Source organism: Meleagris gallopavo, chromosome 3 (assembly GCF_000146605.3).
Source record: "Meleagris gallopavo isolate NT-WF06-2002-E0010 breed Aviagen turkey brand Nicholas breeding stock chromosome 3, Turkey_5.1, whole genome shotgun sequence".
Lineage (NCBI taxonomy): Eukaryota > Metazoa > Chordata > Aves > Galliformes > Phasianidae > Meleagris > Meleagris gallopavo.
The window spans coordinates 65,312,723-65,337,296 of NC_015013.2; the positions used below are offsets into that span (position 1 = coordinate 65,312,723).

The window sequence follows — 24,574 nt, forward strand, 5'->3', positions numbered from 1 at the left end:
GGGGGGCGGGCTGGGCGGTTCCGCCGCCCGCTTGGCGCTCGGGGGACGCTGCCGCGGGGAGGCTGTGCCCGCTTCGCTGCTTTTGCTCACGAAGGATGAAGTCATGGTACAGCCGTAATTCCTGAGGAGTGCTCGGTGCCGCGAAAACGAGGTGTGTGTTTGCTGACAGAGTATTTGCAACTTTATCCCGTGCCATTTGCTTCGGTGAAGATATCATCACCCTTCCGACCATCCGTCGCAGTGAGATGTCAGCCTGAACTTAAGAAGTTGCAGCTTGCCTTAGAACACTTAGTAAATCTGCCATTACTGCGTTTGATGAGCTGCTGTAACCATATTAAGAAAAACTGCAGCCTTGTTCTGAGTAACTGTCACAAAACAGTCGTTGAGGCTTCGCAGGCAATAACTGTGTGTTTAAGCAGGGGTGAGTGCTAGCTAGCCTTTGTCCTTTGTCCCTCTGAGCACTGGAGTCGCACACAGTGAGGTCTGTCCTTTCTCTGATAGATGTTATGGTCATCAGGCTCTTCTCCTATGAATAGCGACTTCAGCAAGACTATAGATCAGGGCAGCATGATTTGGCATTAAAATCCCAAGAGGTTCTCTGCTATTTAATTTGCTCTTATGCCTTCCCTGTTAGTGAGATTTGAAAGGTGATGTTCAGTGGTTTACCAAATAATATTTTGGGTTTGGTTTTGTTGTTTTTATTTTTTTTCAGGCTCTGACTGATGACAATCCTGCCTGCCCAGAAGGGGGGAAGCTTGCTTTGGTTTCAAGTCAGCTGCATGTTTGCCTGCAGTTGGGACTGCATATCATCCGCAGCCCATCTATCAATTGATTTGGCTGTGAGCTAATTTAGTGAAGCCAGCTATGCCAGCTGTGTTCTATAAGCTCCAGTAGCTTCGTAACAGAGGGTAGGGAGAATGATCATCTACAGATTACAGAAGGCTAAAAAAAGTTTGTCATTATTGGGATGGATTTCTCCCTGTTCTGACTGCTGGTTGGTGTGCCTTCTGGAGAAGAGTTACATTTCTATTGTTTCAGTAGGTATAGGCAGTGGTGGGAGGAAGAACTTCTAAATTGTAGGCTCTCATGCTTACTCTCAGCCCTTCCTTGAAATCACTTTCAAAAGCTAGAGTTTATCAGAGTTATTTTGTTTTCCGTGGCATGGAATGTTCCTTCTGAGCACTCAAGACCAATTTGAGCATAGCATGTGTATTGAGACATTTCTAAAATTCGAGATGACCTTTGTTCTGAAGACTCGTATCCCATAGTGTTATCTAGCTTCTTTGAAATTAAATAATACAATTTTCTGCACCTTTTGGGGTTAGTTTGTACTACTTTCCTGTCTTTAAACATTGCCAAAACACAAAATACTGCTTTTTTTTTTTAATCAAAGCACAACCTATTAGTGCTCCTTGAGCTGCAGTGTACATAAGTACATTTTGTGTACAGGTTTTTCAGTTTAAGACATCTATTTTGAACATTAAGTTAGGCTCTAATGACGTTCATGAAGGAAGATGGACCCAAGAGAGGAAAACAGGCAAAACCAACAATAAAGATGGATTATTTTGCTAGATGTTGTGCTTTTCTCCACTTATTGCTTCACCGGTGACTCAGAAGAAAGTTGTTGGTTGCCATTTTGGATTAAATTTGTGTTGAGGAGCACAGTTGCCCAGTCATTCATCCAGCATGGAAGCAAGGGCTGCTCCTGAAATCCGGCTCAGCCTGCTCCTTGTCTGGGGTTAGGGCTCAGCAAAACCAATTCCCAGGCCTGATTTGTGCAGCTGGTCTGGGGAGTTGTGAGGTGAGGGATATAATTAGGGTGCAGGGCAGGACTTTGGCTTTTGACTGCATTCTCCTCGTGTGTTTTTGTGGTGATGGAAGGGCTCTCAGGCATGAATTGCCTGGCCAGGGCTTCTTGCCTTCAGAAGCTGATGCTTTATTTTCTGAAGCTCAGCAACGTAGAGGTGAGATCTGTTTTATTTCTGACAATTCAAGCATGCTTTTAATAAGAAGTAAGTTTACACAGTTTATAATGATTCTTTCCATTATGTGAAGAGTTGAATGTGTATTAGTTGGCTTCTTGAGCTGCATTAGTGACATTTAAGAAGTGGAATAGTACTTTTTATGTTATGACTGCATTTTTCTCACTATGCGCAAGTTTAAATGTTCAGTGAAATGGCAAAGTAGCTTCCTGTACAACTTAAATGTTGCTTTCAAAGTTCACTTGTGCTGGTTTTTTGAAGTCTGCTTTATTTTTTCAGTTTTCTACCAGTACTGTTGTATTACTAGACTGGTGTTGAAAGTCAGATTTAGAACTACAAAGCTTTGTACAAAGGAATCTGTGCACACATTTCAAGTGACAAATTTGTTACGTGCTTTGAAAGCTGTATCTCGGGTTCCTGAGTTGACATTTATTACTTTGTAGCCTGTGTGGGTTTGACTGTTCTTCAGTTCATTTATTTAATTTGTTTAATTTCCTGGAGAACTGAGAGCAATGACTGGAGGAAGCAGTGATTTTTAAGGTGAGTTAAAAGCCCTGCCCTGAGTAACCTGGTGTATGCTGTATCTGAAGGCTGCTTGCCATGGTTTGGTGTGTGCTGGTGGCTCTCACTGCTGGATGGCAGGAGGACGGCTGTCACATCAGTGCAGTTATCTCTGTGCTTTGCTGAAGATGATGGAGGAGGGGCCCAAGCACTGAATTCCCCACTTGAGCAGGAACAGATCCAATGGTGGCATTAGATCAGCTGCACTCTAGGCTCGTTGTTTTTTGTTTTTTTTTTTTTTTCTGGGAATTTGTTGGCAGCAGCTGCTGAAGCTGAAGAAATGCTTATTCCCACACTTGTTCACAACCATCCCAGCAGGTTAGAATGGTTGCTGCCTGGAGGGTGAAGGGCATGGGGCAGCTGTGGGTGAGGGCAGCGCCCACCAAGCCCCAGCAGCCAGGGAAGGCTCAAAGGAGGTGGGTGGCTGCGGGCTGCAGCCTGAAGCTTCCCCTGCACACGCTAAGCAGGATCTGTTACTGCCATTAAGCTTTCAGGCTCTAGGCAGTCTGGGTGTGCCCCTGTGGACTGTTACTAACAAAGCTCGCTGTATAACATCTCCTGGGAGCTGAGGGCTGTGCTGAAGGAGCATTTGTTTCTGGACCTTTCACTTAGCCTGATAATGTCTGAGACCCCACCCCAAAGAGTTGAGGCTTTGGTACTTAGTAACGAGACTGCTGGATGCAAGTGCATGTGCTTGCTTTCTCAGTTTGTGAGTGAGCCAATGTCCACTTCCTTTGCCTTATTCTTTTTTTTTTTCCCTTATGCTGTAGGAAATTATTACTTTGTATTCAAAACAGAAATATGTGAGCTTCCTTTCCCTTTGGTGTACATCTTTGTCTTGCCTCTGAATGTGTACAGCAGCTTCCTTACTTTGGCAGCCATTTTCTTAAGCTGCATTTAAGGGAGCCTCCTACATTTCTGTAACATTCTGGCTTTTTTCTTTCCTCTTGAAAGTATCTAATTTGTCTGAGAGAAGGAAAAATAAACGCTATGGTTCTTAAATCAGCAAGCTGGAAACTGCTGTAGTCTGAAATCCAAAACTAACATCAATGTATATGTTTTTAAGAATGTGTTACTCTAGTAGTTATTAAAGCATAGTAAGTAACTTTGTGTTGTACTGCTGTGTTTTACATGTGTTTGCCCCTCTGGGAAGTGATATAATTTTTACATTTAATACACTGAATAACCATGGACAAGTTTAGTTTTTTCACAGCTTTTTTATCTTTATTTTTGATTAGCACGTATGTTCTGGGAAAGAAACTGAAATGAAATGTTTTGGGGGCTGCCAGTGCAAGGCTGGCAGAGTGTAAGGATAGTGTGAAGAGGCTGGGATGCACCTGGCTACCTACTTACTGTCAGCACAATTCTTTAACCACACATAGATTTTGCAAGTCATGTGCTTTCTAGTGGCCACTAGCTGATGTTAAAGCTCATTAACAGAAAACCGAATAGCGTGTTTGGAAGTCAGGTCGATCACACAGCACTACTTAATTGCCTTCGGGTTTGATGTGGTTCTGTATACGTTGAAGGGGAAGCTCTCCTAGGTTTTTGTGTGTCACGACTGAGTGCCTCTCCAAAGTGCCTGCACACCCGTGCTCAAGTGTGTGGAACAAATTGAAGGAATTGGAGATCTGTGCGCTGCTGCAGGGCTGCAGTGTCACTGGGGCCACGGGAACGCAGCAGTGGCTGCTGCGCTGTGGTTGGGTACAGGCTGTGCAGGAAGAACCAGCCAGATGGCAAGCAGAGGTTGCCTTTGTGTGGGAGAGCAGCGGAGCCTTACTGTGGGACTGGAGAGGATCAAAGATAGCAAGCAGAGCAATATGGCAAATGTAATATTTGTATGTCTGCTACAAACCACTTGATGAGGCAGAAGAAGTCCTCTTCGGATAAGTGGAAGGAGCTTTGGTCCTCACAGGAAACTTTACCCACCCTGTTATCTGCTGAAGGTACAAGTTAGCAGGGTATGAGCAGTGCAGAAGGCTTTCGATGTGTATCAATGACAACTTCCTGACCCAGGTGAATATAGACATGGAGAGGTCTGCTGGACCTCGCAGTACAAACAAGGAAGCACTGCCTGCAGGGGTGAAGGTCAGGACAGCCACATGTTCCTTGGCCGTCAGGTGAAATGCATTCAGGGTCCTGAGAAGAGAGGGCAAAAAGGAGAATTAGGATCCTGGCCTTGAGGAGAGAAGACTTTGGCCTGCTTAGGGATCTGCTTGGAAGTGTCACATAGGAGTGGGGAAAAGTAATCCCAGGAAAGATATTTAGTGTGACATCAGCATGTTTTCACATTAGATGTTATGCTTCAAATGAGAAGGGGAAGAAGAAAGGGTAGAGAATTACAGAAAAGTGTAACGCATCATGATACACGTTTTGCATGTGCCTCTGTTACTGTTCTAGGCTGTGTGCAATTCACTTCTCAGTCACAAAAAGAACTTATTCACAGAATCCTCCTCCAGGTTGTCACTCTGAGGCAGAGAGGTTCTCCTCAACATGTTATTTTCAAGGAAGTAATACAGAACTCGCCGTAATCAGACTCGTTCATTACAATAACAGTAATTTTGACAAATATAGTGCACTTGCATTGTCAGGCTGGAGAGCTGATAGAGGAATATGCAGGAGTTACTATGAAAGCCTCGCTGAAGCTTTTCAGCTTGAAGGAGTTGAAGTTTTGCTACTTTCTGATATCTTTAGTAAGCAGAAGTGACAGGTTTACACAAGATTAGACTCCATTGTCAATACAATAGTAAAAAAGAATTAATCTCTCCTTTGAAGTTAGGCATAGATAGAAGGAGATGGAATCATAGAACAGCTTGGGCTGAAAGGGACCTTAAAGATCACCTAGTTCCAAACCCCTGCTGTGGGCAGGATCTCCACCCATCTGATGGGGCTGCCTAGGGCCCCGTCCAGTCTGGCCTTAAACATCTCCAGAGATGGAGCATCCACAGCTTCTCTTGGCAGCTTGTGCCCAGTGCCTCACCACCGTCTGAGTAAAAAATGTCTTCCTATCATCTCCCCTAAATTTCCTCTCTTTTGATTTGAAGCAATTCCCCGTTATCCTATTACTATTAGACCGTGTAAAAAGTTGGTAGAAGTAGATTGGTTTACTACTTATTGTGAATAACCTGATGGCATAAAAACTTTGAATTATGCAAGAAGGCTGAATAGTAAAGAAAGACCTTACTATGATTTCTTCTTGCTTTTTCTTCCTGTGTACCAGTGAGTGGCATGAGCTACTAAGGGCTAGGTTGGGATGTAAATCATTTCCATCATCAAACAGAGTTCAGCAAAGTACTGCACATTGTTAAGCAGAATGATGTTTGTATTTTTTTTTTTTTTTTACTTCAGACTAAATTTTTTCAAAAACAAAAAACCAAAAACTTGTGGAATTAACCTTCCATTTTTTCAGTCATTTCAGCACCAGGTCAGCGCTGCTTAGCGGACATATGTTGGAGTCTGATGGCCCCCAGGAAATGGTGTTGTGGATTGATGATACAATTTCTCAGTCAGTGAGACTTTTTTTTCTTTGGTACCTGAAGCATGTGGATTTAAGCACAAAATAACTGGCTTTTGGGGATGGGAGTTGTGCCAAAAATAATACATTCAATTTTCCAGGGGAATTTGGCATGCACTCTTTCACAAATAACTTTCAGTAGTTGTAGACCACTTGTCAAGTAGGTGATGCCAAAGCTGGAATTCATGCCAGAGTGTTTCTGCATGTTTGAATGCAGTGGGACTTGGTGGTTCTTGTTATTACAGTTGTCTGGCCAAAGTCATCTAGTACTGTCATTGCTGCAGATAAATTAAAGGCTTAGAAGGGAAATCAAACAGATCTCATAACATTACAAAATACTGTTATTAAGACCAAGTACTGCTTTAATCTTTGTAGTCTTATTTCTTTGGAGCATTCTGCACCTTATATCTAAGTATGTGCAGACATACATGGAAACACACAGCTTTCCAAAAGTGCAAACTGTAATGAAACTTCAATTATTAACTGCTCAGCAGTACTGAAGGCTTCTGCTCCTTCTCAGTATGCTGTCTATTTTACACAGCTGCTTATTTCTTCAGCGTGGCAGTAGGAGCTAACATTATGGCTGGAACTGCATCAAATCAAACTGGTATGTTTCAATGGGCCCACCCATTATTGTACAACAGAAGATAAATCTGAGAAGTGACAGCTTGTACTTTCCACTCTAAATCAGTTGCTGTGTTTGAATGTGGCAGGGAGAGAAGCTGTTCCCTAGAAATCTAGCTTTCAAAGAAGTTTAAATTCATCTGTCGTTGAACTAAAAGCCCTGTGCTGCATGAGAGGCTCTGTTGTCCACCCAAACCTCTCAGCGAAACTCCAGCCTTGAGAAGAAGTAGTACAGGAAACTAGACTGTGACCACATCTGAAAGGAATGTGTGGGATAAGTTACTCACGTGCAGATAGAAAAAGAAATGAAAAATTGTTCAGAAATGCAAGTGACGAATCAGAGAATTTGGTCATGAGATTGGGAGATTTATTAACAAAACTGCAACAATTTGATGACTTAATGATTGACAACCAACATCTTAGTAGGTTGAACTCTGTTTTTGAGACCTGATCTCAGGCAGACAGTAGAATTGGGTGTAAAGCTGCATATCGTAGTTCTGGCAATATTCAATGAAAATACTTCTTCTATTGGTATATACATGACCATCTTGAACATAATTTTCTTACAGAATGGCATAATTATTACTGTTAACTGATATTATTCATGTTTAAAATTGGCACATAAATTACTGGTGATATCCCTGCACTATTGCCAGACTACAAAGAAGACTGAACAAAAATTTACAAACTGCTTTGATCCAGTTTCTACTCTCCTACTCATGTGCAAAGTAAATCCTTTCTTCTGTTTCTTGATTCAGGTGTTACCTTTCTATTTTATCTTCTTTCCCATTCAACCAAGTTGAATCTATTACCATTCTTACCGTTGTACCTTTATTATTCTGTGTGTTGCTGTATTCCTTTTCCCTGCCCTTCTTATCTTGTGGTTTGATGGTGTTAAGGTGGTGGTGTGCTTCTCATTGGCCTGGCCTGAAGGCCATCTTTTCTTCGCAGTGTTTTACAGCCTAGGATGGAAAGTGATCATGATAGGAGAGAGTTCCAGTGCACGGCTGTGGAGGTTCCTCTGCAGAGCTGTCCTGGGTGCTCATAACACAGAGTATGAAGTACCAGAACTGTCAGCTTATGCTCCTTAATAAATGGATGTCTGCCGTTTGATTTATTCTTACTTGTTATTGCTTTTAAGCCTTAAGTGCATTGAGGAGTGCCTTAATCAGGAAAAGAGATCCCTGAGGACTGCCATTAGCTGCTGCACTTCGAATTGCTACTCTAGGGAAAACCTTGCTGAAGTTAGTTGTGGTGTAAATACAACTTTAGATGAGGGAGGAAAAAAAATCATTTTGTCTCTTGTTATTTGTATACCTTGTGTGTAACAAGTGCTGGGTATTGTATGTTATTGCTTTTAGGGGGGAAAAAAGAAAACCTACCAAATTTTTTCTGATTTTCACAACTTTATTGCCATCTTTTATTTTAAAATTAGCAGGTTTCATGTTGATGTTGCTCACCTTTCTGTAAAGGAGGGCTCCTGAGCTCTTGAAAAGGAAATGTTAACATGTTAAAGATTTATTTTTTTAATTTTCCGTTTTTACTTCAGAATAAAAAGCAATGAGGAAGAAGCGAAGGGATAAGCACAGTGGGTTTGGGGTCAGTGATCTGTGTTACAGGGGAAGTTTTGGCAGTAGCTCTTGACAAATGTGACAGAATACCTGCCAGCAGCGCAGGAGAGTTAGGAACGCTATAAGAAAATAGAGTTCAGTAACTGTAGCTGGTGAGTGCTAATTAGCGTTTGTTATGTGTTGAAATGTTTTATGTAAATACTGCTGGGTTAGCTGAGCATCTGTCAAGTCTGCTTTTTTTCATGGTGAATTCAAATATAAACATAAATTCCTGAGTGAAGTAAAAAGAAGAATATGGTGGAAGATGTAGCTATTGTGCTATATTAGATTGTAGCTATAGTAGTGTGTTCAGTTTTGGGCACCTCAATACGGAAAGGACATTGAGGTGCTGGAGCAGGTCCAAAGAAGGGCAACAAAGCTTCTGAAGGGCTTGGAGAAGAATATGCCCTATGAGGAGAGACTGAAGGAACTGGGGCTGTTTAGTCTGGGAAAAAGGAAACTGATGGGAGACCTTATTCCTCTCTTTCAATATCTGAAAGGTGCTTACAGCGAGAGCGGGGTTGGTCTCTTCTCACTGGTGACAGGTGACAGGACAAGGGGAAATGGCCTGAAATTGTGCCAGGGTAAGTTTAGGTTGGTATCAGGAAACACTTATTTAGAGAAAGGGTTGTTAAGCACTGGAATAGGCTGGAGGTTGAGTCACCATCCCTGGATGTGTTTAAAAACCATTTGGATGTGGTGCTCAGGGACATGATTTAGTTGTGGGTTGTTAGAGTTAGGGTAGTAGGGTTGGGTAGTGGTTGGACTCAATGATCTTTAAGTCTTTCCAGCCTTAGTGCTTCTTTGATTCTATTCTTCATTCACCAAGGCAGATATTTGAAAGAATTCATCTCTCAGTCAAATCTTTAATATTATACTATACACCTGATTACAAGATCATTAATAGTTATTTATTTCAGCCAATTTCTTGAAGACACAAAAGATGTCACTTTGTATTTCTATGAAATGCCTCTCTCACTTGTTGGCAGATCTGAGAATTGTATTAGAAAAATGTCATAAAATAAAGTTTTGTGTTTTTTTTTTTTTAAACTGATATCTGTCAGCATTATTAAGAGTGCTGAGAACGCAGAAGAATGAAGTAATGAAACAAAGTCTGTGCATATCTGGTATTTTTGACTGGGAGAATTGAGGGGTGCCTCCAACCACTGTGTCTTTGCTTTCCCTTGAGAAAAGCAATGAGGGCAGGTTCCAGCTGTCAAAGCTGTGTATGAGAAGTTTGCATCTTGCTACTTGTGATTAATGTTTAAAGGAACAGACCTGTGGTAAAAAAAATCAGGTATGATTGTTTAATGCAGAGGTCAGAAAGATACCATCAACAATAAATTAAAAAAAAACAAAAACCCTTCCTGTTTTGTATTGTTAACATGCAAATGTAACTCAGATGCAAGAATAGAAGAAAAGCAAGGTTTTCCTGGAATGCTTTCTTTCCTGCTTTCCCCCTACTTGTGTAAATACAAATGCGTTTAGATGACAGGAATGAAAACTTAATTCTTACTTAAGCTACACATCTCACTTACTGTCTGTGCAGTCCTGCCATGCTGTTGTAAGGGCCTACTCGTGTCTACATGGAAAAGATGTGTAAATTAATGAAAACACGATATATACAGAATTGTGTTCAGCTGGAGAACACTTTCTGTATGATTTTTAATTCTTAAAAACTGTGTTGTAAATACGTACAATGAATTAATATACTACATACTATTAACGTGTATGTAAAAATAGCAGAAATTGATTTAATGGTTATGTGTTGCTACTGGAAATCTGATTTAATTTCAATCTTTAAACTTGAAAAATGCATTTATTGGGAGCCATGGCCTCCTAAATCTACATTTACTTGCCTTGAAACATTTTGTTCAGCTTTCTATTTTCTATAGGACCGATACTCTGGTCCTAATTGATGTGTATGTATGTTTAGTTGGAAAACTGTTTACTACTGAGGAAAAAAAAATAATAGGAACTTTGAACTTTCTTATGTTTATAGCTTCTGTAGTTTCAGCCACTAGTTTGCCTAAAGGGCAGATCAATTGAAGAGACTTTTATTTTAACTGCCTGAATAGAAGGAGCTGTACTTTCAGATTGAGTGCAGAGGAAGAAACTAATACATCTTAAGCTTGATCCAAATGTACTCCCTCTTTACTGATGTGTGTGCATATATTCCTATAGCTGTGTTACAGTGCTTTATATGATAGATACGTGTCATTTATAAGCCTTATGTAGCTTTTCATCTCTGCCACAACTCCATCATATAATATGTATTGTGTGAATATACTGGCTTGAAGGAACTTGGGTACTGTGACTTGTTACTTTTTTTTTTTTTATTCTGGCTCTATGAATCAGTCAGTGCTTTAATAGAGAGATCTGAAATGTTTGTGTAAACTGTCAGCTTCTAACCTATATAAAAATGTCTCAAAAATAGCCTTCAAGAATTTTTCTAGGGTAAAGTGGAATAGTTTAACTTAATAGAGAGAAATAAGTGATGAGATGTGGCTTCTGTGATGTTTTGACAGGTGGTTCTCTTTCAAAGACATCATCCTCACTAAGAATTGTTGTTCTCCATGTTTGTGCATGTCTGTTTGGGCTGTCAGTGAGACTTGGAGTGAATGAGTCCTTTTCGTGCTGTTGGTGCAGGCATTCCTTTAAAGGTGCAAAGTCTCATGTTGTAGATCATTAGAATTCATGCTGACTTTTTACTGGGCTGGGCTCCTTTGAAAAGTGTGTAAGGAGTTGTGTATCACCCTTTCCTTTCTGATCAATGCAGTCTTTGCGCAGTTCAAAGAACACATATTTTAACAGTGACAGCTGTTGTTATTGCCGAGTATATGAGGTTAGCAAGCCAGAAAGAATTCTTTTTAGTACAAATTTAAACAAATTTTCTTACAGAATTATGATTTTTTTTAAATTTTTTCTGTAGGTGAGGTTGCAGTGCAAACCGGAGATCTGTTGCCATGTAGGATTTGTGGAAGGACTTTTTTTCCAGCAGCACTGGTAAGTGCTATGAGCACCGTTGGCTTTTACATTTGATAAGTTGATATGAAAGTTAAGCAGTGATCAGAGCAGTTAAATAAAGATCTAGATTATTGCTTTTTTCTATTTTTATTTCTATTTTCTCCAAGTTAACAATTCCCGTGGTCTCGGTCTTGAAGCTATTTAAAGATTAATAGTATTTTGGCATCCTGTCACATTCTGAAAATTGAGATGCTTCTAAAAACATTTTCTCTGGGGCCACAGAATCATTCCTTGCCTTTGCAAATGTGAGGCGTAACACTATTCCATCTTACCTAGCAAATGAAGTGTTCTGTTAGCAGTTTTCAAAATTCTTGCCTCTTCAGTCTTAATATAAGTTGAACTGTCCTTAAACATGAATATGAATTTCAGATAGTTTCTGATCCATCTTTCCTCTTTGTACAAATGCTGCCTACCTACCTATCAGTTTTTTTATTTGTAAGGAGCAAATATAGATGCCTCCCTTTCTCTTCCTTGCTCAGACCCCAAGTTTTTGTGATCACATATTTACATTTGTAAGTTACTGTATGTCTATTAAAAAAAGTAATGCTGGCATAAGAATTTGAGTGAGAGCAGTCTGATCTTACTTATCAGGACCTGGGCCTCGTTTCCTTATTGGCACATCTAGAAAGAGGAAAATAACACGTTAATAACATATTTCTAAAAATAAATTCTGCATTCTCTTTAATTTCTTCTTCTACTTGTAGAAAAAGCATGGACCCATTTGCCAAAAAACTTCTGCCAAGAAAAGGAAGACATTCGATTCCAGCCGGCAGAGAGCAGAAGGAACTGACATTCCCACAGTAAAACCTCTTAAGCCGCGGGTATGTTATAATTTAATCCCTATATGAAGATTTTAGGTAAAATATGTATACATTATAATAAGGTTTATTTCTGCCGGCAATTTGTGATAATTAGATCAACTAGGGTCTGGAATGAATTATAATAAATGTATTTAACATGAAGTAAGAGCTTCAAACATAAGAAGTTGTGGATTGTTTGTTTGTTTGTTTGTTTTGACTTCTTAGCCAGAACCCCCCAAAAAGCCATCCAATTGGAGACGAAAGCATGAGGAATTCATAGCAACTATACGAGCAGCCAAAGGACTTAATCTTAAAGATGGTGGAAAACTTCCTCCACCACCTCCGCCATCATATGACCCCGGTATGTAAAACTATTGAGTTCCTTAAAGACTTTTTTTTGTAACTTAATATATAAAATTTTGTATATTAGGGAGTTTTTTTAAGTACAATATTCACGAGATCTTGAAGATTCCTGTCTAGTTATCCCTATGCAAATGTTCTTTCATGACTGTGGATCTGACTGGCTAGTGTCCTGAGTGGTTTTCCATGCCCGTGACTTTGGTTTTAATGCACCAAAAGGTAGTTATAGCCAACTTGCAACTTGTTAGTATGTTACATACTATAGGTTGTACAATTTGTTTCAGCACCTTATTTCTACCTTCTGCAGCGGAACAACTCAGAGCAAAGTGTCTTTAATTGGCTGCCAATTCTGGACATCTACATCCTTTTATATATTGTAGGAATCTATGTGTTTGTCAAGGTGTAAGTCTACAAAAAAAAAAGAAGTGTTAAGCTTAAAAAAAAACCCCTACAAACAACAGGACAGAGCAGAGATAGCTACAGTTCTGCATTTTTCAATTTACATTGAAAGAAAGAGGAATTATAGAGTGTATCATGGAGTATATCCATCCTCTCCTACTCAGCTCTGTTTTTGGTGTGCCTGCTTCGAGATAGCTGTTAGGCTATTTTTCCTTTAAGTAGGAAATATCAATACAGAATATTTTTCTTTTAACTGCTTGCTTTGAGTTTGGGGAAAAAAAAAAACAGGCAGTATTGTTCCTTCCTTGATCACCTGCTCCACTGTTTCTTAAGAAACAGTGTAGAAGAACCTGATGATGTTGAAAAGGATTTTAAGTCATTCCTATTTACGTTGAACTTGGCTACGTATGTTTATTGCCTATTAATTTTGATTAGTTTGTACTGTATAAAGTTTACATTGAATCTTAACAGTTGTTCTGGATGGTACTGTCTGGTCTTAGGGAACCTGCTGCAGGTGTCCCTGCTTGAGTAGGGCCTCCACAGGTGGCCTCCACCAGATGGCCTCCACAGATCTGTTTCAACCTCAACTGTACTCTTCTATGGTAGCTAGGTGGCTGCCTGGTGCTAAGCATTTTACAGAAGGATAAAGATACAATCCCTTATACTTAAGAAAATACATGTTAATCCTCTGTTGTCTGATCCACTTACTTTAGTCAGCTTTGAAAGTCTTCTCTGGGCTATCAGGGCTTCCATAATTGCTTGATTAATTGATTATTTTTTTAATTTTATGTTTATACTTTCTGTTTGGACCTAACGTAGTTTGACGACAGAGGTTTGTTTTTTTTTTAATTTTTTTAAATTTCTGAGTTTCCATCTCTTAAGGTGTAGTTTATGTTTGAGAATTCTGTCAGTAGAGGAGTTTATGTAAAAATAAACAATTGGTGTTGCCATGTGAGATTCCCATGCCATCACTTCTATGAAGGATTTCTATGTTTTTCTTGTAGTCTTTGCTCTCTCATTTTCAGGTCACTATTCATAGTTTTCCAGCCATTAAGCATTTGAACTATTTGAGATTTTCTTCTTTTAAAGAGATAAAAAGAGATAACTCTGTAATCCAGATCTGCTGTGTTTGGAGTAGTAACGTAATCTCTATCTTACTTTGGATTGTATAATATGTGTCTGTGATCTTGAAGGGCAGTGACTGTTGGATTTCTTTGTTTTCTTTAATGCACTTCTGAAAACACATGGGAACATGCTAATTTAAACTGCTATGATGGTGCCCCCATCTTCTGGAGTTGATATTTACATGGCTTAGAATAATGTGCTCTGGGGAATTAAACATCCATATCTCTAGATGCTAAGATATCTATTGGAAACTGAATTATAACACTTTACTGTCCATTGGCAGTATATTTTAAGGGCTATATTATTAACACTCAGATGAAGGATTTTGTAGTACTTTAAACACTTATACAACATGAAATGTTGACTATATATATATATGTTATTTATTTTAAATGATCCTTTTTTAAGAATTGCAGTTGATACATCTCAGCTCTTTCAAAATGACAAGAGGAAAGAGAATTTATCGTCTTCAGCTATTTGTATGGGAAAGTTATTGATGTTCTTTTTTATCTTGAACAAACAGAACTGTACTTGTCATTTGTTGTTTAGTCTCTCCTGCACTTTCTGCCAGATGAATTCCAAACCATATCCATCTATCTGTTTGGCTACCTTCCATGCTGAATAGCATCTCTCAGATTTATTCCTGTTTTCACATGAGTTATCTCTGATCTTCAACTGCTCTTCTCATTCTTATCATCAAGCAAGAAACATCATTGCACAATAATCTTTTCCTCAGTAATGTGTATTTCATTTTCAAAACCAGAAGACCTTAATTTTCTGAGATTCGAGCTGGTCTTTAAAAGACTTCAAAACACTTTTTATAACGCTTGTTTAAAACACATTATTAACGTTATGCTTTTGTTTTTTCAAGATTACATTCAATGTCCATATTGTCAGAGGAGATTTAATGAAAATGCAGCTGACAGGCACATCAATTTCTGTAAGGAACAAGCAGCACGTATTACCAATAAGGGGAAACTGGCAGCTGATACCAAAGGGAAGGTTCCTACTCGAACACAGGTGAACTACAATATTTTTCTTAAATTGTAATTTGATCTCGGTATCAAATCAAGCTTGTTAAAGATTTTGTGTTGCCTTTAAATTGAATTAACTATTTTCTTCTGTAATTTTATTATTTTATGCACTATAATATTATTAAATTAGTCACTAAGCATGATAGAAGCTTTTGTTTATGAAAGTTGCAATCAGAGGTAGATAGTTTTCAGTTTTGCAGCTGCTACTATCAAATATTATTAAGACTTGTGAAATGACCAATAAAGGTAGCAGCAGGAAGTATAAATGCAAATGCAGTGTTGCAGACAAAGCTTAATTTTTGTGCCTTCTGAATCCACTTCAGGACTGTTCCTTAAGTAGGCAAATAAAGGTACAGCATTGTTATGTTTGGCTAAATAAAGGCTTAGAAAATTCAGGCAAATCAGGCCAAGGACTGCAGTTGTTAACTTATGGATTAACAAGTGAAGGATTGAAGTGTGTTTCTTTGTTTGGTGGTGAACGAAACGAGGAAGTTTTTTGGTGTTTTTTTTTTTGGGAGGCTGTGAAGAGTAAACAGACACAAGCAGTTAGTCTAGTGATTCTTGTACTATATTCTAAATCAGTATTGGACTGAATGAGGACACATATCACTTTTGCCTTTCAAATCCTATTTTAACATGTTGCCCTGGAATATTCTTCTTAACCTTACCAGGTAAAGAATTGATAATGTTAAGCTCTTGAGAAATCTACCAAAAAAGAATATATGGGAAAAGCAGTAGAAAAGTGGAAAGAAGATACCTCGTGGTTAAATGAGATACAAACAAGCAAAGCCACTAGGTTGGACAGTGTTTCCTACTAGTATCATCTCAATATGTACAAGGCTGCAGGCTAGTAGGAACCTTTTGTCTAAGCCAGGTACCAACAACTATCTGCTCGTTCTCAGTTTGTTTTCCCATAGTCCTGAAGTAACTAGCTATCATACTGCATAGATAGTTAGACTTCATTGCTTAAATTTCTAGGCTGTATTTTGTTACAGTACAAGCCTGCTGCAGTTAAGAAGATGCCTTCTGCAGTGTCAACACCACCGTCATCATCATCACGTCTACCGCAGCCAAGTGGTGTTAGCAAAGCAGTTGTAGGTATGAAATGAATGTTAGCAATTTTGCATTTCTTTTCTGAATACTACTTTTCAGGCTATGTAGTAGAAGTAGTAGAGTAGCTGGAAGGATTTCTGAAGATTTGCCAAGTGATTTAAACTGAAGGAGTAAAAACTTCTTGGGTGGAGATCAGTGTTACAACAGTGGATAAGGTGGTTTCTGTCTTTCATGATAAAAAATTTCCTAATATTTTAGTTGCCTGATATTTTTTCTGATTACATAAATGATAGCTTTATACTTCATTGTTCAAGTTTACACTGTTCTTTGGAGATGCTGGGGACGTGGGGAAAGCATAGGTTGGAAGTGACGCAAGTTGTTCCGTCTTCAGCAAGACTCTAAAGCATGTAGAACTCTTGTGTTTTGTATATCAGGTCAAATTGGAGATTTTGTGAAAACTAAACTTGCAAAAGCAGTTCATGAAATAATGCATAATTTTGTTTAATTCTGATCTTTCATATCAGCTATTTCTTTTGCTTCATTCTGCAACTAACTTACATGCTGAACGTGATCATGAATTGGTGAAAATACACAGTCAAGCCTTGTATATTATAATTATGCAAACTACTCTTACTATGATTTCAGTTATTGATAGGATTCTGTTTGTACATACTTTAATATTCTAGACTTTATTTCTGAAGAAATTGAGATCCGATTTTTTTTTTTATCAGAGTAGAAAATTTTCTCAATTGGATATATACTATAAATTTTTGGAAGCTCACCTGATTTTGTTTTTTCCTAGTATCTTGATATTTGTTAATACTTTTATACTTCTAAAACTATTGTTTTGAATTTTACAATAAATCTGTAGTAAAGAATGTCTTTCAAATAGCAAAATCTTATGCTTCCTTATTTCCCTGCTTGCTTTCAACTGTAAGGTTCCTCTTCAAGTAAAGCATTGTCTTCAGCTGGATCCAGTGGCAGCAAAATTCAGTCGTTATCACCAGCTCATAAAAACTCATTGGGAATGGTGAACCCACAAGCAGGGTAAGTTCTCATTTAACGTTGTTATTAATGGCTTATTTCATATTTATTTCTACTAGTTCTAGAAGAGGCTTTGGGCTGTTCTTTGTTGTTCTTTTTGTTGTCCTGTTTTCTGCAAGCTTCAAAGTGCAGTGCTTGGAATTCATCTTTTATTTATAAACAAAATTAATGTTTAAGGGACATTGCGGGAGGTGAAGATGCATTTTCTAATGTTAAAATAACAGCATAGGATGTGAAGTGATAAAACTGCATAAAAAAGATTTCATAGTTTCAGAATATGCAGAAGCAGTTGGAACTGTACTGTTTTTCTTTGTAAAAGTGAAAAGATTTAAAAAGAGAAGCTATCAAGCATGACTTCTAGAATTTTGTGAAAATAAAATAAAGACACTTCTGCCATGGATCACAAGGCAATTGTGACAAAATCTATTCTATTAGCACAACAGAATGGACACCTTTCCTCCTCTCTTCCTTGTAAAGTAGACGAGACAACACGTGGAGGCAGTAGAATCCTGTGCTCTGCAACAGTAACAAGAAATGGTAGATGTAGATATTATTAGTGTTTCCTGAAAGTGTCTATTTTGCTTAAGGCTGTTACTAGTGTTTGGTAGGGGGATATTCAATGCAAGCTGTATAAAAGAAAAAATGTATATGGGGAACAGTGTATATGAAGAAAAGTGCTAGAACAGCATCACAGAATGGTTGAGGGTGGCTGGAACCTCTGGAGATGTCTGGTCCAATCCCTGCTCATGCAGGGACACCCACAGCAGCCTGCCCATGCCTGTGTCCAGGTGGTTTTTGAAGATCTCCAAGGAGAAGAAATAGAGAGGTTGGGATGAAAGCCTTTGAAATCAGAAGGAATCTTAGTATTAAATGAAGAAATACATTGCAGCTGGAAATGGGAAAGGAAAAGGATTGTTATTTTGCCATACACTGTGAAGACCTTAGCTTTTCTTTCTTTGCCTTGCATCAGACTTCTACTTTGCTGTTCCTGCTGCTCTCTTTTCCTGTGTCTTTCCTTCAGAACTGTAAGATTTGGTAAAAGTGATTCAAGTTGTTGTGAGAAACAAGTGGCTACAGAGAATCATCAGGCTATGGATATTGTAGATAACTATGACTTGATCTGATATTGTTAACGCTTCAGAGGCAGCAAATGAGTAGAGTATGAGAGTAAAGGAAAAGCTCATCTTGTGCATTTCAGGCAAATGAAATAAGTTGAATGTGAGCAGAAGGAAATTATTTTTATTGGAAGAAAGGGGGAATAAGGTTGGGCATGATGAGAAGTGAATGCTACTGCAGGTAGACAAGTGGGTAAGTATGTTAAGCCATGATCATCGAGTGTATGGCAGGGAATGGTGATATAAGGAAGAATAGGTGGAAATACTGCAGATTAAAATATTTTATATTTTATAAAAGCTGCTCTGCCTTCTGAATTGTTACTGAACTGATTTACTGAGCACAGTGTGCACATGTACTGTTTTAAGTGCAGTCATTCAAATGCTAAGAATGTTAGTTTTCTGGTTGGTTTGTTGTTTTTTTAATTTTTATTTTTTGTAGTTGTTCAAGAGCTGAGATACTTTTTTGTTCTGGTTGAATTCCAGTGTTGCTGTAGGAAAAGACCTCCTGAAGTGTTACTCACACCCTAAGACAAACAGCAATTCTGAATGGGTTTTTTTGTATTCATAAAGTGAGGTCTTTCATTTTTGCTTATATTGTTTAAATTCCAGATTTCACAAAGGTTTTAAGGCTAGATAGAATTACAGTTGTGTGTCGTGTCAAGGATGAATTAAGTGGATATTAGATAGGGGGCAATTTAATCCAACACTGACTCTTCCTCTTCAAGGTACCTGTTCACTGGGATGGTTATGTGAAGGGACAAGAAACTGGAATCTTTGGCTAATTAAACAACCAGAAGGGATTAAAATACACGGGGATGCAGTTTCCCTGTTGCTCTCTAGGTGGCACACTTGAGCTGCTATCAGAAGCCGTTGTGAAAGGCGTATAAGCTGTTGGTGCACTTCTGTTATAGGTGAAGGCTAGAACAGAGCGTCTCAGGTGTTTCGCTATGTACAGGAAAAAATTATGTAACTACATTTCATATGAAGTTCAACTCCAGTATTGTAGTATATATTTTTATTTTATCAGAACAGAAATGCAACCAGACTATATGAATTATGTTATTTTAACATTTTTGATATAATATTTCTATTCTTTTACTCCACATGTAGAGGATCACAGTTAAAGCATCATCAAAATAAGTTAAATTTAGCTTTATTCAGACTGATTTTGTGCATGTGGGTCTGGGTGTGTCAGCAGAGCTTGGCCGTGAGTTTTCTTTTTCTACCTTAACAGAATAAAAGCAGTGCCATTTATAAATATGAATGGAAATGTGGCTTAAGGGCATTGTTTTTGAGTACTAGAGAAGCAAGTGAGAATGCAAGAGTAGTGTGTGACTCTGTGCTGCTGTCACTAGGAAGACCTCCATTCACCTGAAAAATTCTACGTAAATTTGTACTTGGGTTTACATTTTGATGTGAGATGTTAAAACCCAAAGTTTGATACATCTTTCATAAGAACACAAAGTTTAACACGTCTTGCATTTCTTGAGGGGTAGGGCAGTTCTCATAAGCTGCTAGAAATAATAACTCCAGGAGAGAAAGCTGGGTAGGTCCTTCCTATTCTACTGCTAAACAAGTAGCCAGAGTCCACCCACACAAACTGTGTTTTACATGGCAGAACTTAACTCTTTGTGGCCAATCACCTTTTGCATATACAGATTAATTTCTCATCTCTGCATATTTCATGTGTGAACATTAATATTTTTTTCAGTGTAGCTTGGAAAATTGTTTTTCAGTAAGGCAAACGTGCCCTTAGAAATTACTCTCATTTTGTCTGTGAGGTGAACACTGCTATTTAATGTTAAGCTGGGTACCGTGATGGGGAGCCACATCTGTCAGTGGCACACCTAGTGCTGTCTTGCAATTGAAGTGCCACATGAAAGGCTCATCTAACCTATATTGTAAATTTCATGTAGGTGTTTGCCATAGTGTACCTGTAGACTTTAAAAACAATCCCTTTAATCTCCTTAAATAAGACTCTAAGACAGCATAGTTCAATGAAATCAAGGCTAATAAGTCATCTTGGGGGTCAGAGATTCTTTTGATTGCACTTGTATTCATTAGTATGTGAAAGGGCTCAGCATGTTGGGGGTTGGTTTTTTTTTTGGTTGGTTTTCTTTTTTTTTGTCTGTTGAAGTGTGGAAGGATATTGCAGTTCTTCAGTTTGGCAGTCCTGATTGCTGCTAGGATACTCTACAGTATTTTATACTGCAGGTGCCCAGAGTTCACCTATCATGTTAATATGTTACTGAAAGTTCAAAAGAGAGCTAAGGAAATCACAACAGATTGGAATATGTGTCATGCAGTGCCAAAAACCTCAGTCTTTGCTTCTCATTTTTGGAAAATATGGCTTTGGTCAAGCTGGAATTGATTGAATGTTTCCTGAGTTAATCAGCTTGAGCTAGAACATCTGTTGGGAGGAGGAGTGGGAAGAAGAACTCAAGGGAAACTCATCTGATAGCCTGCATTATTTGAGAGCTAAATTGTCAGACTAGTATCTCAGTGCTCCCTTCTGATTTCGTAATGAATGACTATCACTTAGCATTGTTCAATTTTTGCTCCCTATGAGGTGATTTCCTTTGATGCTTTACAGATGTAATGTGGATTGAAAGGTTCCCAAGCAAAGACTCTCAAAATCTAAATTGTCTTGTAAAATTTATAGGTCCTGTACTTTTCTAACGTGCTGATACAGAAGAAGCATGAGAAGTTGTGTGATACAAATGTTGGAAGTTCACAAGCTCTTTTTCTACTGTTGTAATTTTTTTTTGTGAGATATTAAAAGCTACATGAAAACAGTGAGCTTCCTTGACAGCTGTTCAGTAATTTTTCTAGTATTGCAGTTCATTGAAGTTAGATGACAAGAGTGAGGAAATTTTATCTTAATTTTAATGCATTATTTCTCTCAGTTTGAGAGTGTATTTTTTTCATTACTACTTACGTTCATCTGTTTTCCTTATGACTTTCCAGGAGGGTACGGAGCTTCAGAAGAGCTTAGCTTCAGCAACCTAGACATTTTAATCAATTTTGGCTGGCTTGTTTGTTTATAGCTCTTTAATTTCAGAAGGATCAATAAAAATACTCTGAGATTGTCATAGTTTGTCAGTTAGAGCTATTATTTTTGTTGGCAATAAGAAGAAATGTTTTGTTACATTACTGACATGGGAATGGAGATATAATTGAATTTTGCAAGTTTTACTGTTTTAAGATCATAAAAAAGCAGAATTTTACAGGAAGACCTAATTTTTCTGATACAAATTATGATTTCTCAAGAAATAGTGTTCCTTTTGATGATATTGAAGGGAGACAAATAGTGTTTTGTGGATTTTATTTAATAATCTTTATGGTTCAGAATTGTTATCCCTAGTAGTTGGGGAAAAAAATATTATAAAAGTACTGCCTGTACATACTGCTATGTACATGCTGTGAGAGGGTGTTTTAATGATTAAAACAAACTTATTCTTCTTTCAGGCTTTCTTCTGGGTTTTTTTTCCTCATTTCTCTCAGATAACCTTCAGTGCTTTAATTTAAGAAAAAAAACAGTTTTTCTTTCCTGCTAATCCTGAAGTCAAAGAGGCTCATACTTGCATCCTTTACTTTCTAACATCTTAATACAGTTGGCATGAGTTGTAAATAGGAACCTCGTTTTCTAGATGGGGATGAATTTAATGTTATGAAAAGAGTTCTTAAGACAAAAAAAAGCCCAAATGTGAGTGTATTGTGTAAACCGTGAATATAACTAGCAATAATTTTATCCTTTTTTAATAAACATATGCATTGGAAACTTAATCCAATTGTAAGCGTACGAAATTATCCCCTTTTTAAAGTAAGAACTCCGCTCTTGTTTGCTGGATAAATGTCTTTTTGGTAAATAAGAATTCTTTGGGAATATAGATGTAATTGTAAGTACTTTTTTGCAATAACTTAAATAGCAATCTGACAATCTCCTTATGAGTACCCCTTTATATATTTTAGTAGTAAGATGGACAAGTTAGGCCCACCACTGCGAACTGGAAGAGATGTGCAAAGGTTTTATGACACTGATAGAAAAACAGACAGTACCATCAAAAGACCAAATGAATTGTTGCCTATAAAGAAGTAAGTATCGCAATTGAGCTTGATTTATCAGTTATACAGAAATGTTCCTCAAAAGCATAGGAGTATTGGAAGTGTGGTCTTGATAGATATCTGCTTCCCAGTACGTTTTTGCTATAAATGTTGTGGGAATGTAATTAGTGTAAGTATTTATTTCACATCAGGCAAACTGCGTCATGGTAGGAATGGAAAAGCGAGGAAAACGTTCTTCAGGTTAGATTTCTTCTGTCACTGATTCTGCACTCAGAGTAATGTGCTCTGTAAAGCTGAGATAAAACTGAAGTGATATGATGCAAAGCTTAAGCAAGTGTTTAAACCTGTAGAACAGCTGATAGCTTTATAAATGATTGCCTTACATGCTAATACTTTATGGCAAAGGAATTTTATTTTGCTCTTGAAGTCAAATATTTCCTTCTTCTATAAGATGGCTGTGATTGTCCAAGAGTGTAAGTAAGGTAATCTTTATGATGAAAGATTAAAATCAAGGCTGCTTTGGAAGAAATTATGTTATACCTTTTAAAAAGGAAATTATTAAAACGTTAACATAATATAATTTAAATTGACATCTTCCAAATTACAATGAACTGTTTCTTCATAAATATCTCAAAGCATATTGCAATTAGTAATGAATTATGTAGCCCATATCTGGAATATACTGATATACATAGCAGAAAGGTATGTAAATCTTGCAACGCTGTTTTAGTGTTGTTACCAAAGCTGAAATATTCTGGCCTTATCCTAAAATATTTCGACTTTGGTTCCTATTAAGAAGCAAAAGGAGAAAAGGGAGGGGAAGCCTTCAAGAGAGGTACAGAGTGTGTGTGTCTGTATGTGTCTTCCTTTGCACACCTAGTTAGAGGCATGAATCCTGTGAACTTTTGAAAATGAGGTCAATTTAAATTTTATATGCATTCATTAAGACTTATTTTCAATATCTCAGTAGTTCCTAAGCATGCTTACAGTAGCCTTTGTCTACAGAGCAGGGACTTCTGTAGAGAATTTCTTTAAAGAATTCAGGCACTTACTGTGCTCTTCATAACCTTACTGTTTGAGTTGTACTTACTCAAATGTCCACTGGAATTGTGGATTAAATCTGTCTTCCTTGCAGGAGGTTATTGAATACGTTGCATTCATATGGCACTGGAGAATGTGAATAACTATTAGCCAGTGTTAAATTCCACATAGTGATGTGGGTGATTACAGTTTAGGGCAATGACTCCTGGATTTCAGTGTTCCTGCTGAAAATTATTTATGATTTTGCCCTGAAGTATGAGCTATGGTGGGTGACAGTGATATCTGTCAAGAACATCTGAATACTCCCTGTTTAGGAAGCAAACTTGGTGTTTCAGTCTTATAAAGTAAAATATGACCAAATTGCAAATGCCTAGATTAAAAAAAAAAAAGGCAAGCTTCTCATGCAAATTTGTTTCAGTTTTTGATTTTGCAAGCAGGAAATTCAACTAGATGTACAGCATGAACTGCTTAGGAACAGAGGTCACCTTCAGTCCTAATTCTTTTGAAATAGAGGCATAATAAACATTTGTAAAGGTACGTCTAGATCTTAAGAATTAAAGATGACACTCACAATCTCATCTGCTGTCAGGCTCCATCAGTACTTCATGTTATACAGCTTAGAACAGGTATTATATCAGTTATTTATAATTACATATAGGGAGGCATATATCCGTAATTATACTAGACAAATGTCAAAAATAGCAGAAGTTAGACAGGTTGGAAGAGACCAAGCTGTATGACAGAAGTGGAGATGATGAAGAATCTCTGGCCATGTTGGAAGGCATCTGTCTCCATAGATCAGATTGCATCCTGCAGATTCAGTTTCAAAACTGGTTATCATATGTATGTTAAATCTGATGCTAATTTTAGTGTCCTGATCTGGGATGCATGAAGTTACAGACAGTGGCAGCCTGCTACTTCTGCTGTTGATTTACTTGTAAAAAGATAGAAATCAATGCAGTTGCTTATAGGGCTAGTATATCAGTCTAAGAACATTTTTTTTTTTGCCATGTTTTTCAGTACTTTGGGGTTTTTTTGGTATTTTTTTTCCTGGCTTCATCAATAACTTGTGTGCCATACTGGACACCATTCAAATGATGGTTTTAAGATGCTGAAAATCTGAGGGAAAAAAAAAAAAATTGTGACTCATTAATAGAGTAGAAGAACTTGGTTTAAATTATCTGGCATTGCCTAAACAGGAATTGGGACTCAGTTCTATT

The 24,574-nt window shown here is 37.8% G+C and overlaps 1 protein-coding gene across 1 annotated transcript in view; it reads left to right on the forward strand.

Moving 5' to 3' along the window:
* ZC2HC1A (zinc finger C2HC-type containing 1A) overlaps nucleotides 1-24,574 on the forward strand; it is a 33,914-nt gene that overhangs the window by 5,796 nt on the left and 3,544 nt on the right. The window contains exons 2-9 of the mRNA XM_031552961.1: nucleotides 102-151; nucleotides 11,224-11,297; nucleotides 12,023-12,139; nucleotides 12,344-12,479; nucleotides 14,874-15,022; nucleotides 16,032-16,134; nucleotides 17,028-17,136; nucleotides 22,221-22,343. Of these exons, the coding sequence (XP_031408821.1) occupies nucleotides 102-151; nucleotides 11,224-11,297; nucleotides 12,023-12,139; nucleotides 12,344-12,479; nucleotides 14,874-15,022; nucleotides 16,032-16,134; nucleotides 17,028-17,136; nucleotides 22,221-22,343 (861 nt within the window). The remainder of the gene's footprint in view (nucleotides 1-101; nucleotides 152-11,223; nucleotides 11,298-12,022; nucleotides 12,140-12,343; nucleotides 12,480-14,873; nucleotides 15,023-16,031; nucleotides 16,135-17,027; nucleotides 17,137-22,220; nucleotides 22,344-24,574) is intronic.